Source organism: Pleurodeles waltl, chromosome 3_1 (assembly GCF_031143425.1).
Source record: "Pleurodeles waltl isolate 20211129_DDA chromosome 3_1, aPleWal1.hap1.20221129, whole genome shotgun sequence".
In the NCBI taxonomy this organism is placed as follows: Eukaryota; Metazoa; Chordata; class Amphibia; order Caudata; family Salamandridae; genus Pleurodeles; species Pleurodeles waltl.
In genome coordinates, this window is record NC_090440.1 from 1,402,124,427 (window position 1) to 1,402,141,958 (window position 17,532).

Consider the following 17,532-nt stretch of genomic DNA (forward strand, 5'->3'; position numbering starts at 1 on the left):
GAAAACAGTGCAAACAATGTATAGTTACAATAGGATGCAATGGGGAAACATAGGGATAGGGGCAACACAAACCATATACTCCAAAAGTGGAATGCGAACCACGAATGGACCCCAAACCTATGTGACCTTGTAGAGGGTCGCTGGGACTATTAGAAAATAGTGAGAGTTAGAAAAATAACCCTCCCCAAGACCCTGAAAAGTGAGTGCAAAGTGCACTAAAGTTCCCCTAAGGACAAAGAAGTCGTGTTAGAGGAATAATGCAGGAAAGACACAAACCAGCAATGCAACAACTGTGGATTTCCAACCTAGGGTACCTGTGGAACAAGGGGACCGAGTCCAAAAGTCACAAGCAAGTCGGAGATGGGCAGATGCCCAGGAAATGCCAGCTGCGGGTGCAAAGAGGCTTCTACTGGACAGAAGAAGCTGAGGTTTCTGCAGAAACGAAAAGGGCTAGAGACTTTCCCTTTGGTGGACGGATCCCTCTCGCCTTGGAGAGTCGTGCAGAAGTGTTTTACCGCCAAAAGGACGTCAACAAGCCTTGCTAATCGCAAATCATGCGTTTGGCGTTTTTGGACGCTGCTGGGGCCCAGGAGGGACCAGGAGGTCGCAAATTGGACCTGAAGAGAGAGGCGACGTCGAGCAAGACAAAGAATCCTCACTGAAGCAGGTAGCACCCAGAGAAGTGCCAGAAACAGGCACTACGAGGATGCGTGAAATGGTGCTCGCCGAAGTTGCACAAAGGAGTCCCACGTCGCCGGAGACCAACTTAGAAAGTCGTGCAATGCAGGTTAGAGTGCCGTGGACCCAGGCTTGGCTGTGCACAAAGGATTTCCGCCGGAAGTGCACAGGGGCCGGAGTAGCTGCAAAGTCGCGGTTCCCAGCAATGCAGCCCAGCGAGGTGAGGCAAGGACTTACCTCCACCAAACTTGGACTGAAGAGTCACTGGACTGTGGGGGTCACTTGGACAGAGTCGCTGGATTCAAGGGACCTCGCTCGTCGTGCTGAGAGGAGACCCAAGGGACCGGTAATGCAGCTTTTTGGTGCCTGCGGTTGCAGGGGGAAGATTCCGTCGACCCACGGGAGATTTCTTCAGAGCTTCTGGTGCAGAGAGGAGGCAGGCTACCCCCACAGCATGCACAAGCAGGAAAACAGACGAGAAGGTGGCAGGATCAGCGTTACAGAGTTGCAGTAGTCGTCTTTGCTACTATGTTGCAGGTTTGCAGGCTTCCAGCGCGGTCAGCAGTCGATTCCTTATCAGAAGGTGAAGAGAGAGATGCAGAGGAACTCGGATGAGCTCTTGCATTCGTTATCTAAAATTTCCCCAGAGACAGAGACCCTAAATAGCCAGAAAAAAGGGTTTGGCTACCTAGGAGAGAGGCTACTAACACCTGAAGGAGCCTATCAGCAGGAGTCTCTGACGTCACCTGGTGGCACTGGCCACTCAGAGCAGTCCAGTGTGCCAGCAGCACCTCTGTTTCCAAGATGGCAGAGGTCTGGAGCACACTGGAGGAGCTCTGGACACCTCCCAGGGGAGGTGCAGGTCAGGGGAGTGGTCACTCCCCTTTCCTTTGTCCAGTTTCGCGCCAGAGCAGGGCTAAGGGGTCCCCTGAACCGGTGTAGACTGGCTTATGCAGAATTGGGCACATCTGTGCCCAACAAAGCACTTCCAGAGGCTGGGGGAGGCTACTCCTCCCCTGCCTTCACACCATTTTCCAAAGGGAGAGGGTGTCACACCCTCTCTCAGAGGAAGTTCTTTGTTCTGCCATCCTGGGCCAGGCCTGGCTGGACCCCAGGAGGGCAGCTGCCTGTCTGAGGGGTTGGCAGCAGCAGCAGCTGCAGTGAAACCCCAGGAAGGGCAGTTTGGCAGTACCAGGGTCTGTGCTACAGACCACTGGGATCATGGGATTGTGCCAACTATGCCAGGATGGCATATAGGGGGCAATTCCATGATCATAGACATGTTACATGGCCATATTCGGAGTTACCATGGTGAAGCTACATATAGGTAGTGACCTATATGTAGTGCACGCGTGTAATGGTGTCCCCGCACTCACAAAGTTCAGGGAATTGGCTCTGAACAATGTGGGGGCACCTTGGCTAGTGCCAGGGTGCCCACACACTAAGTAACTTAGCACCCAACCTTTACCAGGTAAAGGTTAGACATATAGGTGACTTATAAGTTACTTAAGTGCAGTGTAAAATGGCTGTGAAATAACGTGGACGTTATTTCACTCAGGCTGCAGTGGCAGGCCTGTGTAAGAATTGTCAGAGCTCCCTATGGGTGGCAAAAGAAATGCTGCAGCCCATAGGGATCTCCTGGAACCCCAATACCCTGGGTACCTCAGTACCATATACTAGGGAATTATAAGGGTGTTCCAGTATGCCAATGTAAATTGGTGAAATTGGTCACTAGCCTGTTAGTGACAATTTGGAAAGAAAATGAGAGAGCATAACCACTGAGGTTCTGGATAGCAGAGCCTCAGTGAGACAGTTAGTCATAACACAGGTAACACATACAGGGCACACTTATGAGCACTGGGGCCCTGGCTGGCAGGGTCCCAGTGACACATACAAATAAAACAACATATATACAGTGAAATATGGGGTTAACATACCAGGCAAGATGGTACTTTCCTACAATGCCTGCCATCAGAAGTTTGCATGGGTCACCCTAGTCGCACAAAGACTTGCTGCAGCCCTGGGGCATCTTTACCACCTATGCCTTGGGTATCCTGGGCACCATTTACTAGGGGCTGCAAGGGGGTAAAGCCTTTGCCAATCAGGTGATGACCATGTCATCACCTGATTGGCAAAGGCTTTACCCCCTTGACAATAGTTTAGGGATAGAACACATACGGGGCCCGATTAGCAGGTCTCAGTGCACTATCCGAATCAAAACACAGCACCCAGGGGTAAAATGACGGACAAAAGAGGGGGGGGCATCTGCAAAGAGCCCAGTTTTCTTACACAGTCCCCCCTGTTGGAGGCTGGCCTGGCTTGTAGTAGGAACCTTGTGGTACTTACACCCTGTGCTAGGTCCAGTTATCCCTTATTAGTAGAATGAGGTGTTTCTAGCAGCTTAAGCTAATAGAAGGTAGCTATGGCAAAGCAGCGTAGGCTGAACTAGGAGACATGCAAAGCTCCTACTATACCACACTGGAGGAGCTCTGGGCACCTCCCCTGGGAGGTGTAGGTCAGGGGAGTGGTCACTCCCCTTTCCTTTGTCCAGTTTCACGCCGGAGCAGGGCTGGCCTGCAGTGACAATTTTGGAAAGCAGAGAGCATAAATGTAGGAAAGTACCATCTTGCCTGGCATGTTACCCCCATATTTCACTGTATATATGTTGTTTTAGTCTATGTGTCACTGGGACCCTGCCAGGCAGGGCCCCAGTGCTCATAAGTATGTGGCCTGTATGTGTTCCCTGTGTGATGCCTAACTGTCTCACTGAGGCTCTGTGTGTTATTCATACTAATCACTAAGTAGCACATTTACTCTGCCTAGTTTCCTATTTGTTTTGGTTCCATTCAGATTCACTCTGCCAGGTATCATATTTGTTTTTACACTTAATACATTTATTCTGGTGTGTGTAATATTCGTTTTGCAGCACGCTATGCATTTCAGGAGAGGTCCTATATGGGGAACTGTAATGTTTTACATGAACTGCTTCCCATACAATAAAGTTCTTAGATGGAATGCAGTTTGCATCTTCTTTCTATAGAAATCTCAAGAAGTAATTGGAACTCACCTATTTAGGTTAAGAAAAAGATTCTTCCACTTTTACAACATGAAACATCACATTAGCGATCAGCATAAATATTTTAAATACACCCATATTCCACCCTATGGTTGAATTGGTGGGTTTTTACATACATCATCTGCCTGGAGTATCATAAAGAAGCAATTACCCACCTCAGTGGTCAACATCCTATTCTAATGTATAATACATATGTTGTAGCTGTTTTGAACTCTATCAGGTCATTAAATTGAGTACCAATAAATTTGCTAATGGTAACTTTTGCTGTTTACAACTCTTGGATATGGAAAAAAACAGGGTATATATATAAGACTTTGCTAGATAAGCAGACATTTGAGGTGAGCAAATCTAGAGTGTCGCTGGTGTTGCAGGCTGCTCCTTACTAGAGCATCTCTCCACCTAAAATTGGGAACTTCCCAGAGTTCTCCTTTGTTTTTTGCATAATTTATGCGTCACTCTATCCTTGAAAGGGCCTTGGTTTGACTTATACTGGGTGCTCCCTTGTGTCTGGACAAAGCTATACCCCTCTGAAGAGCTCTAATGAGAGCGAAACATGTGTCAGGGGTTGCTTTACTTATTCCAGGTTGGCTTGGACGGTATTTGAACAGTCCAAAGCTGTAATACTGTGCCTGGAGTGGTAAATGGCTTTTGTCATTTTACAGCTCGGCAAGGATGACACTATGTCAATCCTATGCTTAAAGATTTTGCTGTACAAATGGCAAAAGACTTTGGGGGTCATTCTGACTTTAGAATAGCGCTGCGCGGTCAAAAGACCGCCGCAGTAATTCTGATTTTCCTGCTGGGCTGGCGGGCGACCGCCAGAAGGCCGCCCGCCAGCCCAGCGGGAAACCCCCTTCCATGAGGATGCCGGCTCCGAATGGAGCCGGCGGAGTGGAAGGGGTGCGACGGGTGCAGTTGCACCCGTCGCGATTTTCAGTGTCTGCTTGGCAGACACCGAAAATCTTGGTGGGGCCCTGTTAGGGGGCCCCTGCAGTGCCCATGCCAGTGGCATGGGCACTGCAGGGGCCCCCAGGGGCCCCGCGACACCCGTTACCGCCATCCAGGTTCTGGCGGTCAGAACCGCCAGAGCCAGGCTGGCGGTACGGGGGTCGGAATCGCCATGGAAGATTCCCCAGGGCAGCGGGAAACCGGCGGGACACCGCCGGTTTTCCGTACCGCCGCGGTCAGAATGCCCATGGATGCACCGCCAGCCTGTTGGCGGTGCATCCTCGGTCGTTGGCCTGGCGGTAGTCTACCGCCAGGGTCAGAATGACCCCCTTTGTCACTATCTAGCTCGGCGAGGATAGCACTGTGCTAATCCTATGCTTAAAGACTTTGCTAGATAAGCAGACATTTGAGGTGAGCAAATCTAGAGTGTCGCTGGTGTTGCAGGCTGCTCCTTACTAGAACATCTCTCCACCTAAAATTGGGAACTTCCCAGAGTTCTCCTTTGTTTTTTGCATATATATATACTCCATGCAAATGCCAGACATCCGAGGCTACTTAAAATAGTAGCGGTCCGAGCGTGGAACTGTCTATCCACTAATTGTTGCGCACTTCTTCTAAAACCATATAGAAGAATAGCCCGGACACAAGTGGAAATCCAAATATCTTTAATCACCAATGCTTCTTCCCAATACAACGCGTTTCAGCCGTAGCCTTGCTCACGTATAGCATGGGAGTGTACTACAACAAATTTAAACATCCCATACCTGCCAAAGACACAAAGAAAGGACTACAAAAGAAGATAAATTGCAATGTGCTGTGCAAAATACGCGCCATCTTAAGATGTCAAAGTGCATGTTCATATAAATATATAAATAGATATAATTTTATATAAATAGATGTAATTTTAGATTAATTCATTCATCCACATAATCATTGGCTCTTCAAGGGTCTTATTTTCAATAAATATTACATAAATGTCATTATAAAAATAATACATATATAATAAGTATATAATCATGGGCCAGATGTAGCAAAATTGCAAATTGCGACTTGCAATTTGCGAGTCTTTCCGACTCGCAAATTGCAAGTTGCAATTTGAAATGCAGAACGGTGTCTCAGACACCGTCTGCGAGTCGGTATGGGGTTCGCAAAGACCCACCTCATTAATATTAATGAGGTGGGTCGCAAATTGCGGCCCCATACCGACTATGGGCACTCGCAAACATGGAGGCCTGCTGTAGTCAGCAGACCTCCATGTTCGTGACTGCTTTTAAATAAAGCAGTTTTTTTTTTTAAGTGTAGCCCTTTTTCCTTAAAGGAAAACGAGCTGCACTTAAAAAAAAATCCGAAACCTTTAATTTCGGTATTTTTTCAGGGCAGGTAGTGCTCCCTTGGACCACTACCTACCCTGAAAAAATAATTTGTGGTCCATTCACAAAGGGGAAGGGGTCCCATGGGGGCCCCTTCCAATTTGCGAGTGGGTTACCATCCACTTCAAGTGGATGGTAACTGCGACACCATTTGCGACCGCATATGCGGTCGCAAATGGTATTGCATACCACTGCGAATCGCAAATAGGAAGGGAACACCCCTTCCTATTTGCGATTCGGAAATGCATTTTGCGAGTCGGTCCCGACTCGCAAAATGCATTTCTGCATAGGAATATGCGATTTGCGACTCGCAAACGGCAATTTTTGCCGTTTGCGACTCGCAAATCCTTTCCTACATCTGGCCCACAGTGTGTAGACATCTACAATACCCATAATATATAGCCCTTGAGCAACCTGATTATCCCTCTACTCTGGAACGTATCATTAGCACTGCAATATACATATTCCTTAATCCGTACGTTCCTGCAGGAAAATATCTACACACCAACTCACAAATGAAACACCCCCATGCCTAACACATCTACCCCATAATAAATATCTCTTAATTTAAAACCCATGTATTTTCTAATTCATTCAAAAATACACTACTTAAATTGTCCCAAAATTCTTTCAAAAATATTATCACGAAGGAATACCTCCAGCAACTCTAATCAACCCAAATGCACATTCATTTCCTCACTTGAATTAAGACCACCCTGGTTCAAGGTACTAAGTCTAATAATCATCTTGGATTCTAAGAGTCTCATAATTTTTTCTCTATTACCTCCCCTCTTATTAGGCTTGATCTGGTCTATAACTGCAAAGCTTAACAACCTTTCATCCCCATTGTGTTTCTCATGAAAGTGCCTTGCCACTGGGTATGTTCGATCATAGTTACGAATGGCTCTTATATGCTCTAGAACCCTCTTCTTGGCCTTATGGATTGGTGGTTAAAGTAAAGTATTGATTGTTTGTTTATCCCCACCATCTACCTCCGATGTCACTTTCGTGAGAAAACATTTTTTTAATTTTTATTTTCTAACCAAATGAAAAAGGTCAATTCTTGTCTGTACATAATCAAAATCAGTCTTGGGGCAAAAAGATAAACCTAATGCTAAGAGGCTCGTCTCTTGCTTAGTTAGTATTCTCTTTGACAAATTTACTACTGTTTTCACATCTGTTTCCGGGCTCTGGTTGTTACACCTGCTTGCTTGAGATCTTCTTTTCCTTGCTTGTATCTTAGCTGCTCGGTTCCTCTTCCCCTGTCTCTTGCACCTCGACCCCTGCCCCTTTGGGGAAAGACTTCTTTTCTTTGGTCTGTCCTCCCCTGATTTAGAAGGCGAAATTGTTTAAAAAAGATTAACCTATTAACGTTCTTTTCCATAACCGATCTTTTCTCCAGGAGGGAATCCAACACATCGGACTGGTTCCCGTCAGATATGTCACTCTCTTCTACCTCTGACGTGAGTTCCCTGCTTGTGTTTTCAACCACTGATTCCTTTTCATTTTCCACTTACATGTGATCATATTTACGGTGGAATGTTAGAATCCTACCAAATTGATAGTCCCTAAAGTCCCGTATAAATTTACGTTGTTTCTTGGACATTATGGGGGTCATTCTGACCCTGGCGGCCACCGGCCGCCAGGGCCACCGACCACGGGAGCACCGCCAACAGGCTGGCGGTGCTCCCGAGGGCATTCTGACTGCGGCAGTTCAGCCGTGGTCAGAAAGGGTAAACCGGCGGTCTCCCGCCGGTTTACCACTGCCCTTCAGAATCCTCCATGGCTGCGGAGCGCGCTCCGCAGCCATGGGGATTCTGACACCCCCTACCGCCATCCTGTTCCTGGCGGGTCTCCCGCCAGGAACAGGATGGCGGTAGGGGGTGCCGCGGGGCCCCTGGGGGCCCCTGCAGTGCCCATGCCTATGGCATGGGCACTGCAGGGGCCCCCGTAAGAGGGCCCCGCAAAGTATTTCAGTGTCTGCTAAGCAGACACTGAAATACGCGACGGGTGCAACTGCACCCGTCGCACCCCTGCAACTACGCCGGCTCAATTCTGAGCCGGCGTCCTCGTTGCAGGGGCATTTCCTCTGGGCCGGCGGGCGCTCTTTTGGAGAGCGCCCGCCGGCCCAGAGGAAATGTCTGAATGGCCGCCGCGGTCTTTTGACCGCGGTGCGGTCATTCAGCGGCGGTACCTTGGCGGACGGCCTCCGCCGTCCGCCAAGGTCAAAATGACCCCCTATGTCTTCTTCAAATCTATTTAATTTTTTCTCCAGGTTTTTCTTAAATTCTTCAAAAGCATCCTCCGATGTAAGGGACACAATCTCAGTTGACACTTTCTCAATCTCCTCCAAAATCTTCTTCCTATCCTTTAATGCATATTTGATCAAAATCTTTATCATTTTCAATGAGCTGATTTTTTAATTCTCCGCCCACTCCTCAAGCATATCCGGATCTGGATCTTCATACCTAGGTATAGTGTATATTCTTAAGCCCCTCTGTACTCTTTCCATATCAATGTATCTTTGTTGGGATTCAATCTCCCACTATTTCGAAATCTCCTTTCTTGATAACTTTTCCATTTTTTTCATAAAGTAACTGCAATTTGAGTTCTGAACCACCATTGCCATGACCATCCATTTTGCCCTTTGAATCTGTCATATGGGCAGAAAAAAGTTTACTGGACTTTTCCTTTCGTCTAACCTCCCGGGTGGAAGCAATCCTGGTGACAAAGACTCCAACTGTAGACCCACAAATTCCACAGTCTACTCTACCTCCACAAGTTTTCTTCGATATAGTGCAGACTAATTATACAGAGTCCTGATATTTCAAAATCACTGCAGATTTCATCCATTGGGCGTATCACCCCTTCTCTCACAATTTGTTCAATACAAAAAGCATTTTTTTAGTCAGCTGTACAACTGCAACTTTAAAGGCTCAATATCATGCCAACTTCACTACATCAGATAAGCTCGTAGATCACACATATACATATCCATATATCCATCTAAAAACCACCAGAGTTCTGGAGCTGGTAATGCGGCAGTCCATGTAGGGCTCCGGTAGCCCAGAATATACCCAACCAATTTTCCTCACACAAAAGGAAGACACAGAAACTCTAGAGTTAGAATCTGCCAATGTGCTTTACTCCAACATAGGCCTTCTCGCCCGATGTGTTTCAGCTGTAGCCTTGGTCACAGTAGGGTTCAGAAACTGACAAAGGCACTATAAATAATTTCACAGTGCATACATAAATGAAGGACAAACAGTGAACACCTATTGTATTGTTGGCCTAACGCCGTGCTTGTAAAACATAGAAAATAAAAAAAGTGATTCACAAACAATTTAAAAGGCAATGCAATTACCTTGACACAAATATTATCCAACATATGTGCTTGAAAAAAAAATATTTTCCACAGATCTAAATCGTCACTTTCAACATAACTGGCTAAGCAATGCAATAGATGATATTACTGCATGTTCATGAATCAGGTATCCCTGAACAACCCACTGTCCTGATTATTGTTTCACAATACGACTAAATAAAGCTTAAATGAATATAAAGTAGCTCATAATGTGAAAATTGACCATCGCTTTGCATTAAATATTAATGGCTTTTAAAGCACACTGCCGTGCCACCATATACGCAGCACTCCAAAATTGTGGAACAAGGCTATAATGCACATGTCAAATGTCAGAATGCACAAATAGTACTTTTAGTAATGACGCCCAAATCGGCATAAGCGATCCAACAATATGTTATGTAGCAAGGCTGTCATGCACATATCTAATGTCAGAGTGGGCAACAGTGTTATTAGTAATGACTCCTAAGTGGACATGTCTGCCCTGTTATTGCCATCACCGTTGTCACTCACAGACAACATAGGTGCACACAAAAAAACCCAGATCCAGAATGAGTGCGTCATGCAGTGTTTCTCAGGCGGCCTTCAAACCAACTAAACACATCACCTATAAAAGAAAAAAAGTAAAATATAACATAAAATAAGTTCCATCAAACAGACACAATAACATCTCACTAAAAAAGGAAGGAAATACAGTACTGAACGCTTTACCCCAAAAGCACCAACAATTTTTCACTTGATTTTCAACGTCAAGTACATATCGAAATTCATGGGCGCGCAATCTCTGTTCTCTACTGCCCCCGATGTCCAGTACCATATCATCTACAACCACAAATTTCGACAGCCTCTCATTTTGAAAGTGGACTTCAGAGAAATGTCTGGCCACTGGATACTACGGGTCATTGTGCCTGATCGCTCTCATGTGTTCGCAGATACGTTTTCTGGCTTTATGTATGGTACTGCCAAAGTAGAGCCTGTAACATGGGCAAATGAGGCAGTAAACACAGAACTCAGTACAGCAGTTATAATTCCTTTTGATGGTATATATACGTGAGCTATTGGATATCATCACTGTGATGCAGCTATAACTACACACTTTGCATCTCATACAGCAGAAGAAGCCCTTGGTGATTGCACACCTACTAAGGGGTTGAGTAACCAAGTGGTGACTCAAATTGTCCCTGAGTGATCTGAGCAGAATCATGTAAATACTTGCTAAGGACACTGTCGGTTTTGAGTATGTGCCAATTATTGTTAAAGATTTTTCTAATGTGATAAGCACAATTGGAGAAGGTGATGATAAATCTCACTTTTTCAGAGCAGTCTGTACAATGGCCCTGTTCTGGTGAACCATGTCTACCTTTTTGCATGCCTGATCTATTGCCTTTTTGCTGTAACCTCTCTCTTTGAATCTCTCAGTCAACCTCTTCTGTTCAGAGCAAAAAGATTTCTGAGTGCTACAATTGCATGTAGCACGGAGAAGCTCACCATCTGGAATGCTATACAGCAAGCTAGAATGATGTGCACTCGTAGAATACAGAAGACTGTTGCCAGCAGTGACCTTCCACTGTAGTGTAGTATTGAGTTGCCATTCATTGACTATTACTTCTAAATCCAAAAACACAATAGACATTTTGCTAACATGTCCTGTAAGTTGTATATTGTATGGATTCTCATTGAGTTTGGAAATAAACCTCTTGGCTTGAATCTCAATGCCTTTCCAAATAACAAAGACACCATCAATATATCTTATCCACAGTACAACATGACTTTCAAAACCTGCCAGCTGTGTGGGCACCTGCTCCTCCGTTCAGCCTATGAACTTAGCGTAGCTGGGGGCAAAACAAGTGCCAATCGTAGTTCCCTATAGTTGCTTGTAAATTTTGTTGTCGAACAAGAAGTTGCAAGTCAAACAGTAAAACATCATATCAATTAACAATCTGAATGGAGCTGATATGAAACTGATCTAGCTCTGAGAAAGTGTCAGTGGGTGCAATTCCTAGTTCATGTCTAATACTGGTGTACAAGCTGCACACACCCAGTGTCATTAATAGAAAGTCATCTTCCCAGAAATTATTCTATATTAGTTTAAGAAAATGTGTGGTGTCTTTGACATGGGTGGGTAAAGCTGTCACAAAATATCTTAAATAATGATCAATGTACTTTGAGGTATTTTCCAAGAGAGACCCTATGGTGGATATAATCAGCCTACCAGGGGGTCTTTGAGCATGCTTGTGGAGTTTGGGCAGGAGATAGGGAATGGGAGTCTGAGGATAGTCACATTTCAGAAACAAATATTCTTCCCAATCAAGGACACTCTGATATCTCTAGTCTCCCAACATTTCCCGATGTTTCAGATTGGACTCTATTATTTCACATAGCTTGAGGGGGCATAACAGATAGGATCATTAAGCTGTCTATACCCCTCCTTCAGATAATCATCCCTGAATAGGACCACTATATTGCCCCCTTTGTCGAACTTTCTTATGACAATATTGGAGTCTTGTCTGAGATTTTATAATGCCTAAAATTTATCCCTAGAGAGATTATTTTTCTTTTGGCCTTTTGTTCTATACCTCAGTTTTTTAAGTTCACTGATTATGCTTTTTTTCAAACATGTCAACTGCATCACAGTGAATCGGTGGTATAAACATAGACTCAGGCTTGAGATTGCTAGGACAGGAATGGTCAACACTTAAATTAAAATTCAGAAAACTCAAGAAAGGATCATCATGGTGGTCACTAAGAGTATTAAGCATAGCCAAATTGTGCAAGTCATTTATATCACTGATATTGAAGCTACTGATTTGTTCCTGAGCCTGTTTGTCATCTGGCCCTAACTGTGTATGGAACCATTTCTTCAATTTAAGTTTGCGTAAAAAGCACAAGAGATCAATTTTAGTTTGGACATAGTCCAATCTGGAAGTGGGGCATAACGAAAGACCTAGGCATAGTAGTTTAGTTTCAAGATCAGAAAGTTTACCATTAAACAAACATACCACAGTAATTTTTGTGTTTGTCCCTTGTTGTTACTGCCACTCACTTTTGTTTCCTTCTTGTACCTGGCTTTAGCCTTCTTGTTCCTCTGGCTCTTTCTCGTCCTCTTTCTCGTCCTCCCCTGCCTCGACCTCTCCATACATTCTGCTCCTTGGATTGTGCTGTCCTTTCCTTGTTCAACAGATGGAATTGCTCTATTCCTGCTAGTGTTAATACTGCAATTAGGATCTCCCAGAAGATGTGTTTCAGAAATATCAGACAAGTTACTGTCCAATGCATCATGCTCTCCGGTTGTTTCTGCGTGCTTGCCATTACCTCATGTTTTCCTTATATATATATATATATATATATATATATATATATATATATATATATATATATATATATATATATATATATATGTTTATGATTTTTTTAAAGCCCTACCCAATTTTGTGATTAGAGCTAATTTACCGAAATGGGAAGATATGGACAGGGTTAAAGTTGGAATGGGTAAGTTTTCTAGCTAAATGATTTCTTACTATATATTTTTAAAACTAAATGTTGCAAAATACATATTAGTCATGCCAATTTTTTTGTACTTTTAGCCTAATATAGTTCCTTTACATTGAGCAACTATTTACTGTTCTGATTTTTTTTGCTTATTACTTTTGAAGGTCCAGCATCGGTACAGAAATAAAAAAACAGTTTGAAATAATTCACGTCTCCCGGTGTAACAGTAAGTTTTAACATTTTTTGGGTTAGTGTGGCAGTGGAATAAAACAAAATGTCGGCCTAGTATCTTCATGAGATTTATAGGATCACACTCATGCCAAAAAAATGATAACTTTGGAAGTCATGGCAGATGGGCACTTCCAGTGAACAGACTGTCCTGCTCTTCATGCCACCTGAATGCATTTCCTTGTCTGATTGATGTTTGCCATGGCGCAATATGTTCCATATGTCCATTCACGATGCCCATTGCCACAGACTTTATTGTGGAACAGCAAGGAAAGGGCTTATTGTGGTTGTTTTTAGGTCAAGTGAGCAAGCGCTTTGAACTGTTGTCAGTATTGTGGGCTTTTAACCATGCCCATCACTTTCATTCGTTCCTGGGCTTGCCTTTCAAACATCACTTGATGTAATTGGTAAATGCTTTACGTTTTTCCCGCCTTGAGGCTCTTTTTGTTATGCCTTACAGACTGCCCTTTTCACATGGATTATTCCACGATTGCTGATATAGTTCAGGATGGGTGAACTATTTTTTCTTTGGTCTCTCCCCTTCATGCTGCATGGCGGCCATGGTGCTCATAGGGTGAACAGGCACAACAGCGTGAACTTAATTGGCGGTATTGGAGCGCTGGTCACATTGTTCACAGTTACCTAATCAGAGTCATTTCTTGTGGCTCTCCCCTTAAAATGCTTGAAATTAGCAAATGCTTTATGTAAAACAGAAATCCTCCAAGCAAAATTGGCTCTCCCAGCACAGGGAGAGCCGATACTACAATATTTACTGCACTTGGGGAAACCCGACCCATCATGCTTCGTTGGGCATTACTTCTACAAAACATTTTTGCTCAAACTCAGCCTTTGGTGGTCCTAGGACAATGGAACCATTTACAAAATATTCAGCAAGACATGCTCTTTCTGTCTACTTCATCTCTGGGTCCCCACTCTAAGTTAGTGGGCACCCTAAAATAATAATCCCTCCCAACTTTCAATGTCTTTTCAAGTGCTCTCATGGCTGGAACGTTTGTTTTATAGGTGGGTGTAGCTTTTGTTAGAAGGGCCTTGTTTTTAATGTCATTGCTATAGGCTTGCTATCCCTGAAATGTGTAATGCACTATGCCCTCTAGGGGCTAAATATATGGTTACACTGCATTATTTAATGCCATTTTCTTTTTGTCTGGTTATGCCCTCTAGGGGATAGCGATATAGTTACATGACCATGTTTCTTACAAATGCTATTTTTACTGTGTTGTCCTCTAGGGGCTGTTCTAAGCCTTACGAGTCATATCATCATACTAAAACAATTGTGGCATGGAAACTTGCCCCTTAATGCTTTGCAGAGCATTACTTTTGCAAAACATGTTTGCTAATATCTCAGCCTGTTGTGGTGCTAGGACAAGGGGACCACATTCAAAACACTCTTTCTGTCTACATCATTTCTGGGCCCCACACTAAGTTTGCGGGGACCCAAAAATAATCACCCCTCCCACCATTCAGTGTCTTTTAAGCTTTCGCATGGCTAGAACCTTTGTTTTATAGCTGGGAGAAGTGTTGTTTTAAAGGCCTTGTTTGTATTATCATTGCAGTAGGCCTTCATGCGGTTATGCCTTCTATGGGCTAACAATATGGTTATATGACCATGTGTCTTACAAATTATATTTTTGTTATGTTGTCCTTTACAGGCTTTTTGAGCTTTATAGTCTAATGCCAACATTTTATTTCTGATAAAGGTTTATATGATAATTGTATATGTTTTAATGATCTCTCCTTAATAAAAGTCTGACCATGATTCAGGCCAACTTAACATCCTTATTATAATATGACTGTTTGAACCTTCTTGATATGTTTGGGTGACACTTCTAGTTTATTTCTCCTCTGTGGCTGTCTTGTGTCTTTTTTGAGAGAATTGTCTTAGCCAGCCAGCAACTCTGATGATGGGGTGGTAAAAGTAGTATTCTATTGGAATTAGCATGGCAGATTTAAATTAGAATGCTAAGTGCCAACATTTTCATTTTTTTCTGCAGATAGAGAAGAAGGTAAATAGAAGTGCTTTAGTTATATGCATGGCCACTGAAATTATATAGCAGAAAAAGACAAAATTATGAGGCAGGGTTGACCAATTTGTGTGGTAAGAAAAGTTCAGTTATGAATTTACAATGCAATAGCTCTAACTCAAGCAACTGCAAGACCTATTGCATTGCAATGCTTGTTCTTATTGTGTCTCACTTTACAGAATGCCTGATTTTCTTGGTTATTAACTTGTATTTGGTATACTCAGTCCTGACTTGGTTCATTTTTGCTATACTGATGAAAGATCAGTGGGTATTCTTTTATTCATAGGACTTATTCTTCTACATGGCTTTCTTCTGCACCACTGTGCACCCCATTAGTATTCAAATTCATAAAAATAAATGGAAGTAGGTCAATTTCTAAATAACACACTTGGGTATCTCATTAAATAGCAAAGACATTGTGTAACTAAATGTTTGTATAAAAATTCTTATAATTATAACTTGTAGGTTAAATTCCTCTCTGCAAATGTAGCTCGCAGAAGCAACGTGTATTAAAAAATGAAAATAAAGACAAATCCTAGTTTTTTTGTGCTATTTTCATTCTTTCAGTCATAGCCCAAGATTCCTTCTGCTTGCATTAACTCTTGATTTATTTTCTATTTTTACTCAAACTCTACAGATGAAATATGATTCATCTTTCTCCTCCTACTTGCCATTATACTCTTTGATATATTTACCATTGTTGTTAATAGTGCCTTTGGCTAATTGTCACAAGGATTGACTTTATAAAATAATAATGAGTAACTGTGTAATTAAGAAATGTAACATACATTTGCAATTCAGAGCATCTGTCAAACAACAAAAACTAAAGTGACTGATCAGCTACAAAAGATTGAGGTATAAACTTGTATCAGCACCTCCCCTAACACCCTTCTTCCACAGGTTAGGCCTTCTACATCGCTTATTTTCACAGGGCTCCAGTCAGACGCATCAACATAGGACCACCTGTTTATGCTATGACTTGCCAGAGTCACCTTGTATGACATTGTTTAAACCCTCAACTGCTTGCCCTGCGCCATGCTGAGCACTTTTGCGGGTAATTGGAGTAGTTTGAGCATAGGGCTCCATAACCTTTTTCCTTCATAAGCTATCTTTGCCAAATTTGCATTCTTTTTTTCCAGCACCCCACGGGGGATACCAAAAGTGCCTAGGGTTTGTTGATCCCCCTAGAGGGGACTGAGAAAATAGGCATAATATAGCAAACATTTGAGTTTTGTAAGAAAAATTGGAATTAAGTACTCCGGATAAAAGTGTCTGTTTTTCCCTAAAAAGTCGCACCAGCAAACAATTTGCTGTGCTAAAGTCATGATCTTCTCAGCTTTCAGGAACATGCAGAGCTGAATCAAAAATCCTACTTTTGTACTACAGTTTTGGCATTTTTCAACAAAGTAGTCTATTTTTTGTTTTGTTTGTTCTCTCAATCTACTTCCAGTTTGTGATGTAAACCACTGTGGAACCCATGGGTGATCCAGGAAATCCATAGATGTCTGAAAAGTAGACACATTTCCAAATTCAGCAAGGGTTAAAATGTGTAGATCCCTCAAGGTTTTCCCAAAGAAAATTACTGTTGAAATAAAGAAATACTGTCATTTGTGACTACCCTTTCCTCTGTAAATATTTGCCACAAGGGTAGTTTATAAAAGTAATGTACCATTTGGTCAGTGATACCATTCTGGTTGTGGGGATATATAGGGCCTGTAGTTTCTCCAAGAACCAAAGGTACTCAGAGCCAACTGAGCTGTACCATACAGTTTCATTCTATATTGTGTATAGACCAATTAATTTGGTAAAATATGTAGAGCGAAAGATAGGTGTCAAAGAGAACCTATGTATTTCTGTAATGAGCACAAGATATGCAGCTTAGGAACAGTGGTTATTTATACTTCTTTGAAGTTGTGAGTACCCGTACTAGTGTAGAATTTACAGGGTACTTTTTAAAATGTCTTCTTTCTTATACACTGGCTTACATTTGAAAGAGAAAAATGCAGTGAAAGCTAGTTGTTAATAACAAGTATTCTTCTATTCTTTGATTCCACATGCCTCCCATAAAAATGGAGACTCACTTATGTGAGTGGGCTTAGTGCCTTCAACAGGAAATACCAAAAACCACAACATAAACGTGTCACACTTTTCCACTGAAAACGGACCGTTTTGTGGGTAGCTGTGAATTTTGGGCCATAGTTAATTTGCATTTCTTGCCCTGGTTGGGAAGGGTATGTCCAGACATGAGTCCTGTGCTTGCTATGTCACCGGATTCAAACTACCCTGGCTGACGAAGGTTGATACTCTGAAACTAGTCCCAGAATGGTTGTTTCCGGCCCA

The 17,532-nt window shown here is 43.0% G+C and overlaps 1 protein-coding gene across 4 annotated transcripts in view; it reads left to right on the forward strand.

The window, feature by feature from the left end:
* The window catches only part of LOC138285243 (NXPE family member 4-like), an 859,879-nt gene that overhangs the window by 554,851 nt on the left and 287,496 nt on the right, over nucleotides 1–17,532 (forward strand). For all 4 annotated transcript variants that reach the window (XM_069224936.1, XM_069224935.1, XM_069224938.1 and 1 more), the window contains one exon: nucleotides 13,087–13,148. In XM_069224936.1, coding sequence (XP_069081037.1) covers nucleotides 13,087–13,148 — 62 coding nt within the window. The remainder of the gene's footprint in view (nucleotides 1–13,086; nucleotides 13,149–17,532) is intronic.